Below are 14,562 nucleotides of genomic sequence, written 5' to 3' on the forward strand. Positions count from 1 at the left end.
CAAAAATAAAAAAATAAAAAAAAAAAAGATTTAAAAATAAAAAAATGAAAACAAACAAAAGAATTAAAAATAAAAAAATAAAAATTAAATAAAATATTTAAAAGATTAAAAAAATATAAACGCAATCAATGCAGTAGCCACGAGATTCGTAGATTTTACTTGAAAATTTCGAGAGTTTAAAAAAAAAGACTATAGAATGTTTAAAATAGAGGAAGAAGAAGTAAGAAGTAAGAAGAAGTAAGAGTATAGAAGCAAATGTGGGACTAGTGGAGTTGTACAGAGATATGTAATTTCCCACTTTGCATTTCAGTCTAGGGCGTTTGGTGATTTTTTCTTTTTTTTTTAGCTCAAGGCAAACTAATCTCAAAAATATCGCAATTGTTGATTCGTAAGTGGAACCTATCTGTTGATATATACACATTCTTTACTAGATACTCCTTTTTGTAAGTTGTTGTGCAGTGTGAGACAAAAAAAAAAGAAATGAGAAAGAAACTTCAATGGCGTGTACATTTGGCAATTTTAAGTGCATTTACGGGTATGGGAGATATTTATTACTAAACCACGAAAAGTGAAGTAGAGAATGAAATAGGAGTCGACTTGTGTTTACTTGAGTCCACCATTGAGAGACACCCGCCCATTTCGCAATAACAACCACATAAATATTCGCCAAATAGGTTTAGGTGCTGCTTTATAACTACATTTTACAGGCAACCACACAATCCAAAACTTGTATGGTTGGTGCTACATTCAATACCAAATCCCATTTCAAATATCTCATGCTCCTTTGAATAAGTAACGTATTATATTTCATTGATAACAAAAAAAATAGTGTCAAGGGACTAATCATATTATATTTATAAAAAACCAACAATTTTACTGGACATAGATAATTTTGTTGTTCTTGTTTGTTTCTTGGTTAAAAGCAAGTAATTGTGTGTGTGTGTGTGTGTGTGTTTTTTCCCCTCTTCTTTCTAATTATTGATTTTGAGTGAATATCTAATAGACGTGTTCCCTAACCTATGTATTCTGTTATGTAAGGAGCAAAGAATTGAGCAACAGCCACGCATTGGATGGTTGTACCACCTATTTGTATATACGACCCACTCACGTCCTTATCTCTCATCTCTCTTTTGCACTTTCTCTGACTTTATTGCAAAGATAAAATAAAATAAAATAAAAATAAAATAATTAAAAAAAAAAAGAAATTTTTTTTCTCTTTGTTTTGTTCCGTTTTTGTCTCATTTTTGTCCTATTTTTGTTTTTTGTACACAAACAAAGTATGCAGCTATGGCTAAAAGAAAGCCCAAAAAATATATTCATATTTATTTTTCATAATCAATTAAAAAGAAACCGTTGTAGGTTTAAAAAGGGGAAGGTGAAAAAAGAAGAAAAGAAGGCTGATAAACATGTTATGGACAGATTTACAATGATAAAATGGTTAGGTAGTATTGAAAGAACAATAAACCAGCACTTGAATTGGCACTGCACTAGACGGATTTTAGTGATTGATTGTTACTTCTTTTATGGAGGGGAGGAGAGGAGAGTGGAGGGAAGCGAGTGACGATGTTTACCAATATGTTTCTAGCTTAGGTTGATTACAAACCATTTGCATTACTTTTGTAACATTCTCTTATTTATTCTTTTTGGAGGAGAGGGAAGAGGGGGATTTGGCTTAATGCAAGAAGAAAGATTAGCCATCGTCAACAATACTCTAATCATTTGCGTACAACAATACAATAAAAAAAACAAAAGCAAGGACTAGAGGAAGGAGAAGGAGGAGGAGGTCAAACTATTGAGCAAAATATACTTAACTCTGCATTGTACTTTATTATGTGTGTCTGTGTGTGTGTTATAAGAGGCAACGAGATAGAAACAAAGAAGTTGATCGCGTGTTTTTTTTTTATATATAAACTAAACTAGTGACTAATCGGTGACTAAATCTCTAGATTTAAGAATATATAGATATAGATATAGATATAGATATGTATGTATGTATGTAAAAGCCACAGTGGACTAAATTGATTAGTATTGGAATGGTTGACTTAAAAGAAAGAAAAAACACACACTTAAACTAACCAACAGTTATATAATGGTTATATATGAGCAATTGGGCACTAGTAACACTATTGGTAAAACTCCATCAACTTTATCCAATAAATGTAATAATGGTTTTTGAATCAACATTTGAACAATACCATATTTCTGTATTTGTTTCTTTGACAAATAAATTTTTGGACATTATTTTCAATAAGCTCACAAGTGACTGTTGAAGTAAATTTTGCTGTTTCCACCCCCCCCCCCCCGCCCAACACAAAAGCAGCAGATACGGAAAAACATATAAGCCATATATATGTATATATATATATATATATGTATATATACAAAAAGTACTTTACACTAACCACGTAGACCACAACTGGCACTAGAGTGATTAACAAAAGATTATCTAAAAAAATAACAATATAACAACTAAGCCTACTTTTTGTATGTCAAAGACTCAAAAAGAAAGAAACGAAATATTAAAGAAACAACAAAAGTTTTTGTGTTTTGTTTCTTCAATTCATTTCCAAATTCTTTATAACACCAAAAGCACTTGCAAAAGAACTTGCAAAAGAGTCTGGTGCCCACTTGTACAAAGATTGGGGGGAAAAATAAAATGGGAATATAGAAATAGAAAGATGTAAACTGCTTGATACTAAATTAGAGTTTTAAATTTCGCGCTCTTCTTAACCTGATTGGTATGCCAATATTCGTTCATTTGGTTCTGGGATTTTTGACGATTTCGGAGTTTGGGAACAGTAGCTGGCTTCCGAAAAACTGCCTATTCTTTTCATATATATATATATATATATATATATATGAAAGTGTGTGTGTGTGTGTGTGTGTGTGTAAACATATAAACGACTCAGCCTCCTTTGTTCTTTGTGAAACTTTGTACTACTTCTGTACAACTCCTTTCGCTAACAATCCATTCCTCTATTTTTTTTTTATTATTTCGACACACTCTTTGTTGTATCTCTATTTTCATCTCCTATTCTGTCATTTTTTTTTCCTTCTTTTGTCTTTGTTTGTTTAGCCTTAACAACCATTTAGTAATACGAAAGAAGAAGAAGATGATGTTGTTGTTCTTCTTCAATCTTTAGTTCTTCTTCTTTTTTATATATCTTTTCTTTCTCATCTCAAAGTAAAATAAGCGAGAGATCTCAAATAATTGGTTGATAAAAAAAAAGGGAGGCGTTAACACTAAAAAAAAAACAGAGTGGGAAAAAAAATAGGACAAGGATTAACGCCTCGCAAACTTAACCTGCACAACCTCTATTCGACTCCACTCGTCCACTAATACATTGACTACTTCAACAAAGTATCATCTGTATGAAAAGGAAGATACTGAAACTATCTATAATCGAGGCTTTTGCTTCTTGTATCTGGTTAAACACGCCTTTAGCAAGTGTCCACAAAGTGAAAAGAATCTCCCTTTCTTCCTTTCTCCCTTTTTATTCTTTTTTTTTTTCTTTTGGCAAAGACACAAAAATCCTTTATCGTGCACCTTGAAAAAAAACCAAAAAAAAAAAATAAAATAAAAAAACAAATTATTAAGAAAAGACTGCAAGATTGGCGTAATATTCTGCAAGAAAACGTGAAACGAGAAACTAAGAACGAGAAGAGATTAAAGATTTTAAAAGTAGTTTTGAGCATACCTTGAGGCAAACCGTTTAATTGGTTAGTCAATTTCTTTGAAGAACATACATCGATTAATTTGTCTTGAAGTTATGTCTCTTCTCTTTCTAACACCTAAACAGGAAGGAAAGGGAAAGAGAAATAAGGAGAATTTGATAGACTTGATAGACTTGATAAATATTGTGATACGCAAATCTTAATTAGGAGCTACCACGCATAGCTCGTATCGCAGAAACATCGCAGAAACATCGCAGAAACATCACTCGATTGCCATGATGCGATATACAATCTCAAAGACGCGTTGCTTGTAGCAAAAAAATATTGATGAGATTCAACGCTGATCATATCAACTCAACTTCACCAACTAGAGAAAATGGTTTGTCTTCTTCTTCTTTTATTATCATTTACGAAATGTTCCTTTTATAACAATCCTAAAATCATTTCTCCATCTCCTTCTTTTTTACAAAGAAAATGTTTTATTTCTTGTATGGTCTAATATACATTGTCATGTGATTTTATATAGAATATTACTTTAATGCTGTATTCGTACAATATTATAAAGAACTGATAAGTGCACGTGATATGTTGTTTTTGTGGTTGATAGAAAAAAAAGAGAGAGAAAGAGAGAAACTTACCACGTGGTATGTTTGTGTATACTATGCGTCTACACGCACGTGCCGTGCTTCTTGTCGCACAAATTCTAGACCACTTCAAGGGAAACGAACAACAAAATAACGAAAAGTACTGGAAAGTACTGAAAAGAAGGATGATAACAAAGAATTTAGTACCACGACTACTCCAACAACAATCAAGAATCGTTGAAGTTTTTCATATTTAACTTGGTTACAGATATTAAAAAGATGTAGGGTAAGCAATGTATGTTTTGTATATCAACATTTAATTAATATACGCAACTCCCTTTTTCTTTCATATACTAACTTAGGATCGATAAGTTAAAGTAATACAGGTTTTCACAATACAAAATGTAGAACCAGTCCAACATTACCTACTCAACAAAGTATTTATAGATTGACACTTTTTTTTTTGTTTATTTGTTGTTTTCTATTTGGTAAATGTTTTTCTCAATTCAATTTTGGTCCCTCATTTGTGTTTAGTTTCTATAATAAATTAACTGTAATATTCTTTAACTATTTGCTTCTTTTCAAAAAAACAAAATTGGAAACACACAAATCTCAATTGACAAGGTCTTTGACTGTATTTTGCTTTAGTTTAGTATAAGTTCATTTGTATTGGTTGTTTTCACTTTGGCATTATAACAACTCCATCTTGCAAGACTTGCAAAGGCTGAATGAAACACAAGCAACAGAGACTATAAGTCCTCCTTTTTCCGTTACTTCCCCCTTCCCTTCACCCTGTTCGCTTTTATTTTTCTGGTACCTTTTTTTTTTCCGCTTTTTATATCAATATTTTTAAGTAATCTCACATCAAAAAGAAATTTGCAGCAACTTTAAGCAAATCAGAGACAAAAAAAAAACAATATCAACGAGCAACACTTTTGATCTCTAAAGTATCAAACTTCCCCCCCCCCCCAGAATCTCACACGACAGCTTCTAACCATTCTTTACTCAATCCTCCTTCCCTTTTTTTTTCTTTCCTTTCCTTTTCTACACTTCTTCTCTGGTCTTTTTATTGTTGTTGGATTTTTTTTTTATATTCATTCATCACTACATTTCTTCCAACTTCAATCAATTGAAAATAGAGATAAAATAAAAACAGAAATTAAGAATATACCTAGAACAGACCAATGGATTTTTCAAGCGGATTAAGTACACTTTCCAATATTCAAGATTTGCAAAAATACAAACACTTGCTTGACTTGCCCATCCTCAACAGTTTGTCTACGGAACAAAAACTTAAAGTTGTGCAAAAGGCAATGCAGTTTAAAGATTTGAGACTGTTTCTTGATACAAAGGAAAGCAAGGCAAGTGATGAAAAGGATGAAGGAGAAAAACAAGAGGAACACGAAGCCAAAAAGAAAACAGAGGAGATAAAGAAGGATGGAGATTTCGATCTTGTCTCTGAAGTGTTCAAGTTTATCAATTGAAGCTTGCGCAGAGTTTGTTTTTTTTTGCACTGAGTAGAATGAAGTATGCTGAAATTAGCTAAATTTGAATTTGTATGTTTATTACAATGGATACGAAATGACTTTTTTGAAGCAAATTGTATTTGCATGTTGTTTTTTTTGTTTTTTTTAAAAAAACATTGTTATCATAGTTTATATTCCATTGGTAAAAGAGTATATAGTTTTACTCTAAAATATGTGTTTTGAAATGTTTATTGTAATCTTCTTTGAAAATTTAAAATTACCATAGTATACTTTTGATTCAAATAGAGTAAAGAAGGAATAGAGCTGTATGTATTACCAAGACTGATCAGAAATCAATGAGATTTTAGAAGAATGAGAGAAATGTAGTGTTTGTGTGTAATGTCTTGTGCCTGTCTAGTTAATCAATTGCAATACCTATATATAATTGCAATTGATACAAAGGTAACAGGTAAAGCTTTTTAATAGGGGAGGAGGAGAAAGAAGGGGAGGGGGATTGTTATAGTGCTCCATCAATAACATAAACCACTCCTTTGTTGTTGTTCTTGTTGTTAATGTTGTTGTTGATAATAACGTTTGGAAAAATAATGAAAATAAAAAAAAAGAGAACAGCAAAAAGAAACTGTGCCTGCATATCTTATCATGCAGCATTATTGCATATACCATTTTTTTTTTTTGACACACTTCACTAACCCTTATCGCTAATTCTCTCATTTATTTAATCTCACTATAAAACAGGGTTTAAGATACAACAGAAAGAAGGAATAGGGATTGATATGAGTAGAGACAAAATAAAAATGTAGCATTAGTCATCTTTATATGATAATTAAAAGTCTATGATCTTGACTCTTAAACTACTCCAAGTGTAGAGGAGGAGATAAAGAGAGAGGAGGCAAACTCAGTACAAAAAGTACAAGACAAAGTATTGTTAAAATGTTTTTCTAATAAATTCAATGTGTATTCTATTAAAGATGGTTTCTCATCACACGAATCGAAAAAAAAATATGTCTAATAAATAATGAAGTTTGTAAATAAGTATATAAATATAGGGGGGGAGAGGCAGGGAGGGAGGAAAAGTAGTTGAAAGGCCCAGCCATATCCACTTTTCTCTATTTTTTATTCCCCTTCTTCTTCGTCTTCTTCTTCTATGTGTGTCTCTTATATCTCTCCCCTTCCTCCCTCTCCTCCTCAGCACACCCACTGTCCACTGTCCAAAGTTGAATTAAATGCAGCTTGAGTGTAGTTTAAATTGAATTGAAATGAATTGAATATGTGAATATCTTAAAATATTGTGTTGGGGATCTGTTCACACACAAAAAAAAAAATACTCCTGCATTAGTAAACAGAGCAATAGTCCAAAAAAAAAAGTTGAATTAAATAGTTGTTTGCTTACAAATGCGATAGATCAGACTCATCTCATGTAAATCTTTCCACTACCAACAATGTTGCCTTGTTTAGCCTTGACTTGGTTGTGTTGCGTTCCAGCTTCAACTTCATTTTCAACTCCTTTATATGTCTGCTTCTTTAGTTCTAGATAAACAAAGTATGATAAGTCACAGATGAATAATAGGATCAATGGTATGACTATTAGTAGCAACAATGCCTTGGATACTGTAGTGGTTGTGGTGTGGATGACTTCAAATGTTGATACAACTAGCATTATGAAAGATGTGATAATGTGTATGATGAATATGAATATGGTTATGCGATGCACGTGTCTGTATGTTTTGATTTGTATTAATTTGTATTAATTTTTATATTATATTTTTGTTTGTTTTAGAAAATGATGATAGATTTGTTGTATTGGGTATAATACTGCCAAAGTAAGGTCGAGTTGTAGGTTAAAGTAGAGTGGATGCTATGCAATGCTTAGGTCAAAAGGGGATTTGCAATGGGTATTTATATCTCTGATGAGGTTGGTGAATATAATATCAAGGAAAGGGGAAAGGGAAAAAAATGAAAGTGATATCTTTTTCTTCAATGAATGGGTTGAAACGGGATTGAGATGAAGGGTTGTTGTTTTTCCTTTTTTTTAAAAGGAAATGTCTCCTGAATTTCTTGTGTGTTAAATGCAAAGTTCATACGTTTGATGCTATTTTTTTTTTCTTTTTTTTTCTTTTTCAACTTTTCTTTTGTTTTTTTTCAAATTGTATGAACAACAACAAGTATCAAACAATAAGCCAGAACTTTAGATTAGATTACACTAGATTAGCTGTTTAAATGGCAAGAAAAGAGATACCTAGAGGTGCAAATATATATATATTTATGTATACAATTTGCAAATGTACTCTGACTCTCAGTACCATAATATACCATTAAACTTTTAAAAAAACAAAAGTATTGCTGGCCAAGCTGCAACAATTTTGCGTTTTCGTATTAGAGTCACTACTAAAGAATATAGTTTTCATTTTGATTAGGAAAGATAAAAAAAAAGGAATATATTAAACTGAGTAGTCATCAAAGAGACGGTCCTTGTCCCACGTTGATCTAATATGTACAAGCACCCCTTTGCCTCAGTAAAAAAACACTTGAAAAAATTAGGCAAAAAATTTAGGCAGGAAAACATGTACACAATAATGTAAAGCCACAGCCGAGATTTCCCTTTGGTAAACAGCAAAGCAAAATAATAATTGATAACATTTTTTATTATAATAAATATAGTAAGAATTTTGAACTCTGGAAAGAAAGAAATGATAGAGTAGGAGCAATCGGAAAAACAATTGACCAGGTGTCTGGTTGTACTGGTTACCACTATTTGCAAGAGCAATAGTGGCTTTCCATCACTAGCATTGCCTTGGGAATATTCAAAGTGAATAGGGGAGGGTGGGAATATAGAGAGAAAGTAGAGAGACAGAGATAAGCAGATTGTTTCCTATATCATCCTTACAAGAAATTAAAAAAATAGGAAGAAAACGTTTGCCACCATCTCCTTAATATATCAGTTCAAAATGGATCCGGAGATAACCAAAGAATAAAAAAACATTTTTGTGCACGAGATTATAAGATTTAGGCTAAAAAAAAAAATAGGGCCAACGGTATTAAGCAATAACTACCAATGTAGATTACTACTACTACTACTACTACTACTACTACTACTACTTCTACTACTACTACTACTACTACTACTACTACTACTACTACTACTACTACTACTACTACCACTACTACTACTACTACTACTACTACAACTACTACTTACTGCTATTGTTACCATCACTCTTTTCCTGTTTTCTTATAATTCACCAAGTAGCCTTTTTGGGCAAATATTATAACTTATCGGGTCAAGGGAGAAATAAAGCTTGTCTGGATTGAACATTACTATTGATGGGCCCGAATTTTATTATTTATTTTTTATTTTATTATTTACGCATCGGGTAGTTTAGGAACAGGTTGATTGTAAGAAGAGAGTGATGCGGATCATACATCCAAGATTCTTTTTCCTTTTTTCTTTTTTCTTTTTTCTTTTTTTTTTGCTTTGGGTCAGGAGATATAGATTCACTTTGGTTGTTGTTCATTTTGGGGCTTTTTGGTTTTCCTTTTCATTCTTCCATATTGGATCTACATATGGAAAGGACAATTGTTTGATAGACTTGATGACATAGAACAAAAATAATACAAAGTTAAAAAAACCATACTCAAAGTTTAACCTAATTTTTTTTTCTTTAATTTCAACGTATCTGCACCAATCAAGGAAAACAATAGGAAAATAGAAAAAGTAGAAAACAAGATTAAATATTTATACATAGAGAGGGAGAGGGAGAAAGAGAGAGATTGGAAAAAGTTTAATGTAAGTAAAGTTAGAAAAAAAAGAAAAGAAAATGGCAATGGCAATGGCAATGGTAACTGGTGCGGCTCTTAACTTTATCTCCTACCAAAACCAAAATCTTCCTCCCCCAAAATGAAACTGTGCGAAAATTGAAACAAAAAACAAAACAAAACAAAAACAAAAAACAAAAAAATTTTCCATTTCCTCTTCTTTTCCTCTCTCATCTTGAACAAATATCAAATTCATATCCATCTTCATCTTGCATAGTCATCACAAGATATATATGCAAGACACATGGCTATGAAATGCACCAAAATTGCATATTAGACCATCCGCCTTACTTCAACATCCTTATGGCTCACCCAATTCTATTTTTTTTTTTTGTTCCTTTTCAAATCTGAATTCAATTAATAATTGAATCACTTCAAGAGTATGTTGAAAATCAAAAAATAAATTGCAACACCATTCTTAGGAAGCGGAACTAAAAAAAAGCTCATTGCAATTGATTACAATGAGTTGTTTTTTTGGGGGGTTTTAGCATTTAAAACATTTGCTTCCTAAAAATGGGGTGGTCATTTTGCAAAACTATATTATCTGATGATGAAATATCAAACAATAAACTTATCTACATTATTTGAAACAAAATAAAGTATATGTAAACAAAAAAACAACTATTCTGAATAATACAAATAATATAGTTTGAATACGAAATATGCTGTGTTCAGTTTACTAACTAATGTTTATAGAGGAGCATCACCCCAACCTCCCCCCCCCCAAATACTTGTTGAAAATTGTAATTTTATTACCATACCAGAGAATACTGAAATGAAAAAGGACAAGGAAAGTAACTGAAAAGCGAATTGAGAATAGAGAATAGAAGGAGCAAGGGTGGAGAAAGATACTTATCACCTGGCTTTATTTTTTTTCTTCTCTTTATTCTTTTTTCTTTTTTTTTACTTGATATAAAGAGACAAAGGAGTGGATGTTTGGCAAAGTTTACTTGTTCACACATACACTCACTTTCATTCTTTCTTTCTTTCTTTTCAATCATCCTCAATACTTTGTAAACTTTATGTCTTCTTTCAAGAACTGAAATCTCGTATCTTTGCGCAAAGTGTTTGTTTGTTAGTTTGTTGTTTTTTTTAACCCCAATTTATACATTTTCTCTCCTCCTTTTTCTTTTTTGTCTTTGAATTTATCTTGTCACACCCCCCCCCCCTTACTTGACTTGTTGCTTATAAAGTACAAGCAATGTATTTACAAAGAGATGGAAAGAACCTGTAAACAATATAAACTTGAACATGTGCAAATCTCCCATTCTTACCTCTTGAAAAAAAGAAGGCAAAAAGGGTGAAACGATAAAAAGGACATATTGTATGAACTGTTTTTCATGCCATTTTCTATCTATTTTGCAACCAAATTATTGGTGAGAATTACCACAATTAAATGAAAAAAATGAAATGGAAGAAAAAACTTTGCACATACACACAGACAAATATATGATACTAGATGTATTAAAACAAATTGGGTAAACCAAAACTTTTGTTGTCCACCTTTCTTTTCCTACGTGACACTTGAAAGTGTATCCACTAATCAAAGAAGATATACTCTAAACTTATTGGTGTTTTTTTTTTTGAATCTTCTGGTTCTTGTTCTTTACAAGCTAATGCGTATACTATGAAGCACGTGCAAGACAGGCTAAAAGGAGTCAAAAACATTCAGCCCTTCAGTCTTAGACTCCTTTTGTGTGTCTAAAATCAAAAAAAAAAGAAACTATTCAATCCCTATCGAACTCTCTATTTAAAATAATGTGTCATAATTATCTAACTGAGAAATGCCACAATAAGAACATCAAAAAGAAAAAAAAAGAAACAAGAAAATCTATACGATAAAGTATTTCTCCACACACACAATATCTGCGACATTGAGTACTTGATCTAAAATTTCGTGCATTTAATTTCAATTCAATTTTTATACTTTTCCATTATTGTTTTTTTGGTTCTTTCATTTTTCATTTTTCATTTTTCATTTTTCATTTTGAACCATCCAACCTACTATACTAACCCATCACAAATAAAAGCACATCTGCAATCATGAAATCAAAAGAAGATAATGTAGAAGTGGTGGAAACCACATCTACTCCAAGTCATCATCATCATTATCACCACCAACTGCACCAACTTCAGATCAACAACGATGAATCTTCATCGCCGCGCACGGCTCCTTCATCATCAGACACCACTGAATTTAAATGCGAATCCGAACCCGAATCTAAGTCTAAACCACAAACACTCACAGGTAGTATATTTCATTACCTCAATTTGGCATCGAAAAAACTAGACTCATTTGGCGTTGAAACAAGAGGCATCGAACGTATTGAGCCGTATGAGCGTGCCACCAATAGAAGCAAGCAGTTTTTCAGCGTAATGGGTCTCTGGCTCTCAGCATGTGGTGGTCTTTCTTCAATGTCATCTTTTTACTTGGGCCCATTGTTATTTGGATTGGGCTTGAGAAACACATTAATTAGTGGATTGATTGGCCACACCTTGGGATGCTTTATCGCTGCTTATTGTTCATTAATGGGTCCACGCTCGGGGTGTAGACAAATGGTTAGTGCTCGTTTTCTTTTTGGTTGGTGGTTTGTGAAACTAGTTGCATTGGTGAGCATCATTGGAGTTATGGGCTGGTCCGTTGTCAACTCCCTAGTAGGTGGCCAGATCTTGGCAAGTTTGAGCAATGGCAAGATACCTGTTTGGGCAGGTATCGTTTTGATTGCTGGATTCTCACTATGTGTTGCTCTTGGTGGAATCAAGCATCTAATGAGAATCGAAGCTTTACTAAGCCTACCAGTGAATTTCGCATTCTTATTGTTGTATGTTGTTGCATCGCAAAAATTCCAATACCTCACTTTAGACGATGTCAGCAGCGAAGATAGTGCAACGATAAAGGGAAACTGGTTAAGTTTCTTTTCCTTGTGTTATTCAATCACTTCAACATGGGGCTCAATCGCATCAGATTATTACATCTTGTTCCCAGAAACAACACCAGATATAGAGGTTTTCTTCATTACATTATTGGGCATATTCATCCCAACAACGTTTGTTGGTGTTGCTGGGTTATTGATTGGAAATGTGGCATTGACATACAAGCCTTGGGGAGACGCGTATGCAGAGTTGGGAATGGGTGGGTTACTAAACGAAGCATTCAAGCCATGGGGTGGCGGCGGTAAGTTTTTGCTCATTTTGATTTTCTTATCCTTAATCTCAAATAACATTATTAATACTTATTCTGCTGCCTTTGGTGTGCAATTGGCAGGTGCAGGGTTGGCCAAAATACCGAGATGGTTTTGGGCTATTGTGTTGACTGCAATCTATTTGGTGTGTGCCTTGGTGGGAAGAGAACATTTCGCTACAATCTTGAGTAATTTCTTACCAATGGTTGGGTACTGGATATCCATGTACTTTATCATGTTGCTTGAAGAGAATGTTATTTTCAGGACTGACAAATTTAAGTATTTGTACACAAAAGAGTGGCCAACTAGTGCAACAGACCAGAATCTAGACTCTGACTCAGGTTCAGGTCCGGCCTTGGAAATTAAGAGTGCCAGATTACTAGTTCCATTAAGAAGAAACCAGCATTACAATTGGACAATTTGGAATGATTACGATAAATTGACAAGAGGCTTGGCAGCAACTGCATCGTTTTGCGTTGGAGCAACTGGTGCAGCAGTGGCAATGTCTCAAACATATTGGGTTGGGCCCATTGCCAAGCTCGTGGGAGGAGAATATGGTGGTGATATTGCCATGTGGCTCTGTATGGGATTCAGTGGGATCACGTACCCAGTATTGAGATACCTTGAATTGAGATACTTTGGTCGTTAGAATATATATATATATATATATAGAGAGAGAGAGATACATGTATACGAGTGTGGAAATTAATGACTAGACTGCAAAAACCAAAACAAAACCAAGAAAGGAAAACACAAAATCACAGTTTTGCATATATTTTACGCCTCTTTCATTTCTTTATAACATGTCTATGCTGTGAGTCACTAATACTAATGTGGAAACTGAAAAAGTTCGTAAATTACACCATAGCGTTATTTTACATTTCCTCAAAAGAAAAGGGAGAGAAAACGAAGAAGCAAATTTTTTTTTCTTTCTTTAATCACGAAGAGTCACGTGCCAATTTATCTCCACTTTTTGGGTTCTGAGCTCGTAACTTGTTTTTTTTTTCTTTTAAGTTCTATTTAGTTATAGTGAGAATTGCGCTTGGCAAAGAAGACATTAGTTACAAACAATAGTAGTAGTAGTAGTAGTACTACTACTATTACAGCACAAGTGATTAATGTAAGCCTCCTTTCATCAGCTTTCTACATCTGACTTTATATATAAATTTCAGCACCATAGGTAGACGTTGAGTACATACTATTGGCAGTGACATAGAGAAAATTTCATCAACAGAATTATAGCCTTCCAGAATGTTCGGCCGCTCTATCTTCAATTGTACATAGATTTAGACAGTCGATTGTACGGCTCAAAGCCAGTCACTATTTCCTGCCCCGTTTTTTTCTTCAATTCTTTTTTTTCTTTTACCTTTAATAATTTTTTTAACTTGGGTGGAGGAAGGGGGGGTGGTGGTCCCATATTTCCGTATCGGATCGATTTACCTCCACCTATAACCATATAGTACGCGGAGCTAAACTGTTGCGCTGCACTACCTTGCACCGTCCTTTAAGTTCTCCTCACATAAGTGCAGTACTTTATTTTCCCTTCCCTGTTTTTTTTTTCGTCTCTTACAAAGATTCTCAAATAGGATATCCAATTCCGTCAAGAAAAACGACAACAACAAGGACAACAGCAGAAAAGTAAAATCTGGCATGGCAATATAACAGATACACTTGTTCAAGACATATACCTGATTTTGTAAAAACAATTAGTATGCTACAAATAGATGATGACTAATATGGTCAACTGCAAAAGAGCAAATAACAATAGAGAGGCTTTTGGTTGCAAAGTTAAGGTTCCCTTTCTTTTTTTTTTTGGTTTTT

General features: G+C 33.1%; 3 protein-coding genes across 3 annotated transcripts; 2 read left to right on the forward strand and 1 right to left on the reverse strand. All coding sequences in view use genetic code 12, as the record gives it.

Annotated features, from left to right (window-relative positions):
- Positions 1-5,443: 5,443 nt before the first annotated feature.
- Positions 5,444-5,743, forward strand: PVL30_003002 (uncharacterized protein; the record flags this gene model as incomplete). Its single annotated transcript, XM_061119424.1, has 1 exon — positions 5,444-5,743. The coding sequence occupies one exon, from the start codon at positions 5,444-5,446 to the stop codon at positions 5,741-5,743; it is 300 nt and encodes a 99-aa protein (XP_060975407.1).
- A 1,411-nt stretch (positions 5,744-7,154) lies between these two features.
- On the reverse strand, positions 7,155-7,403 carry PVL30_003003 (uncharacterized protein; the record flags this gene model as incomplete). Its single annotated transcript, XM_061119425.1, has 1 exon — positions 7,155-7,403. The coding sequence occupies one exon, from the start codon at positions 7,401-7,403 to the stop codon at positions 7,155-7,157; it is 249 nt and encodes an 82-aa protein (XP_060975408.1).
- A 4,199-nt stretch (positions 7,404-11,602) lies between these two features.
- TPN1 (Vitamin B6 transporter) lies at positions 11,603-13,390 on the forward strand (the record flags this gene model as incomplete). Its single annotated transcript, XM_001525536.2, has 1 exon — positions 11,603-13,390. One exon carries the CDS (start codon positions 11,603-11,605, stop codon positions 13,388-13,390), a length of 1,788 nt encoding a protein of 595 aa, XP_001525586.2.
- Between the last annotated feature and the right edge of the window lie 1,172 nt (positions 13,391-14,562).

The sequence above is a fragment of the Lodderomyces elongisporus genome, chromosome 3 (genome assembly GCF_030384665.1).
Source record: "Lodderomyces elongisporus chromosome 3, complete sequence".
NCBI lineage: Eukaryota > Fungi > Ascomycota > Pichiomycetes > Serinales > Debaryomycetaceae > Lodderomyces > Lodderomyces elongisporus.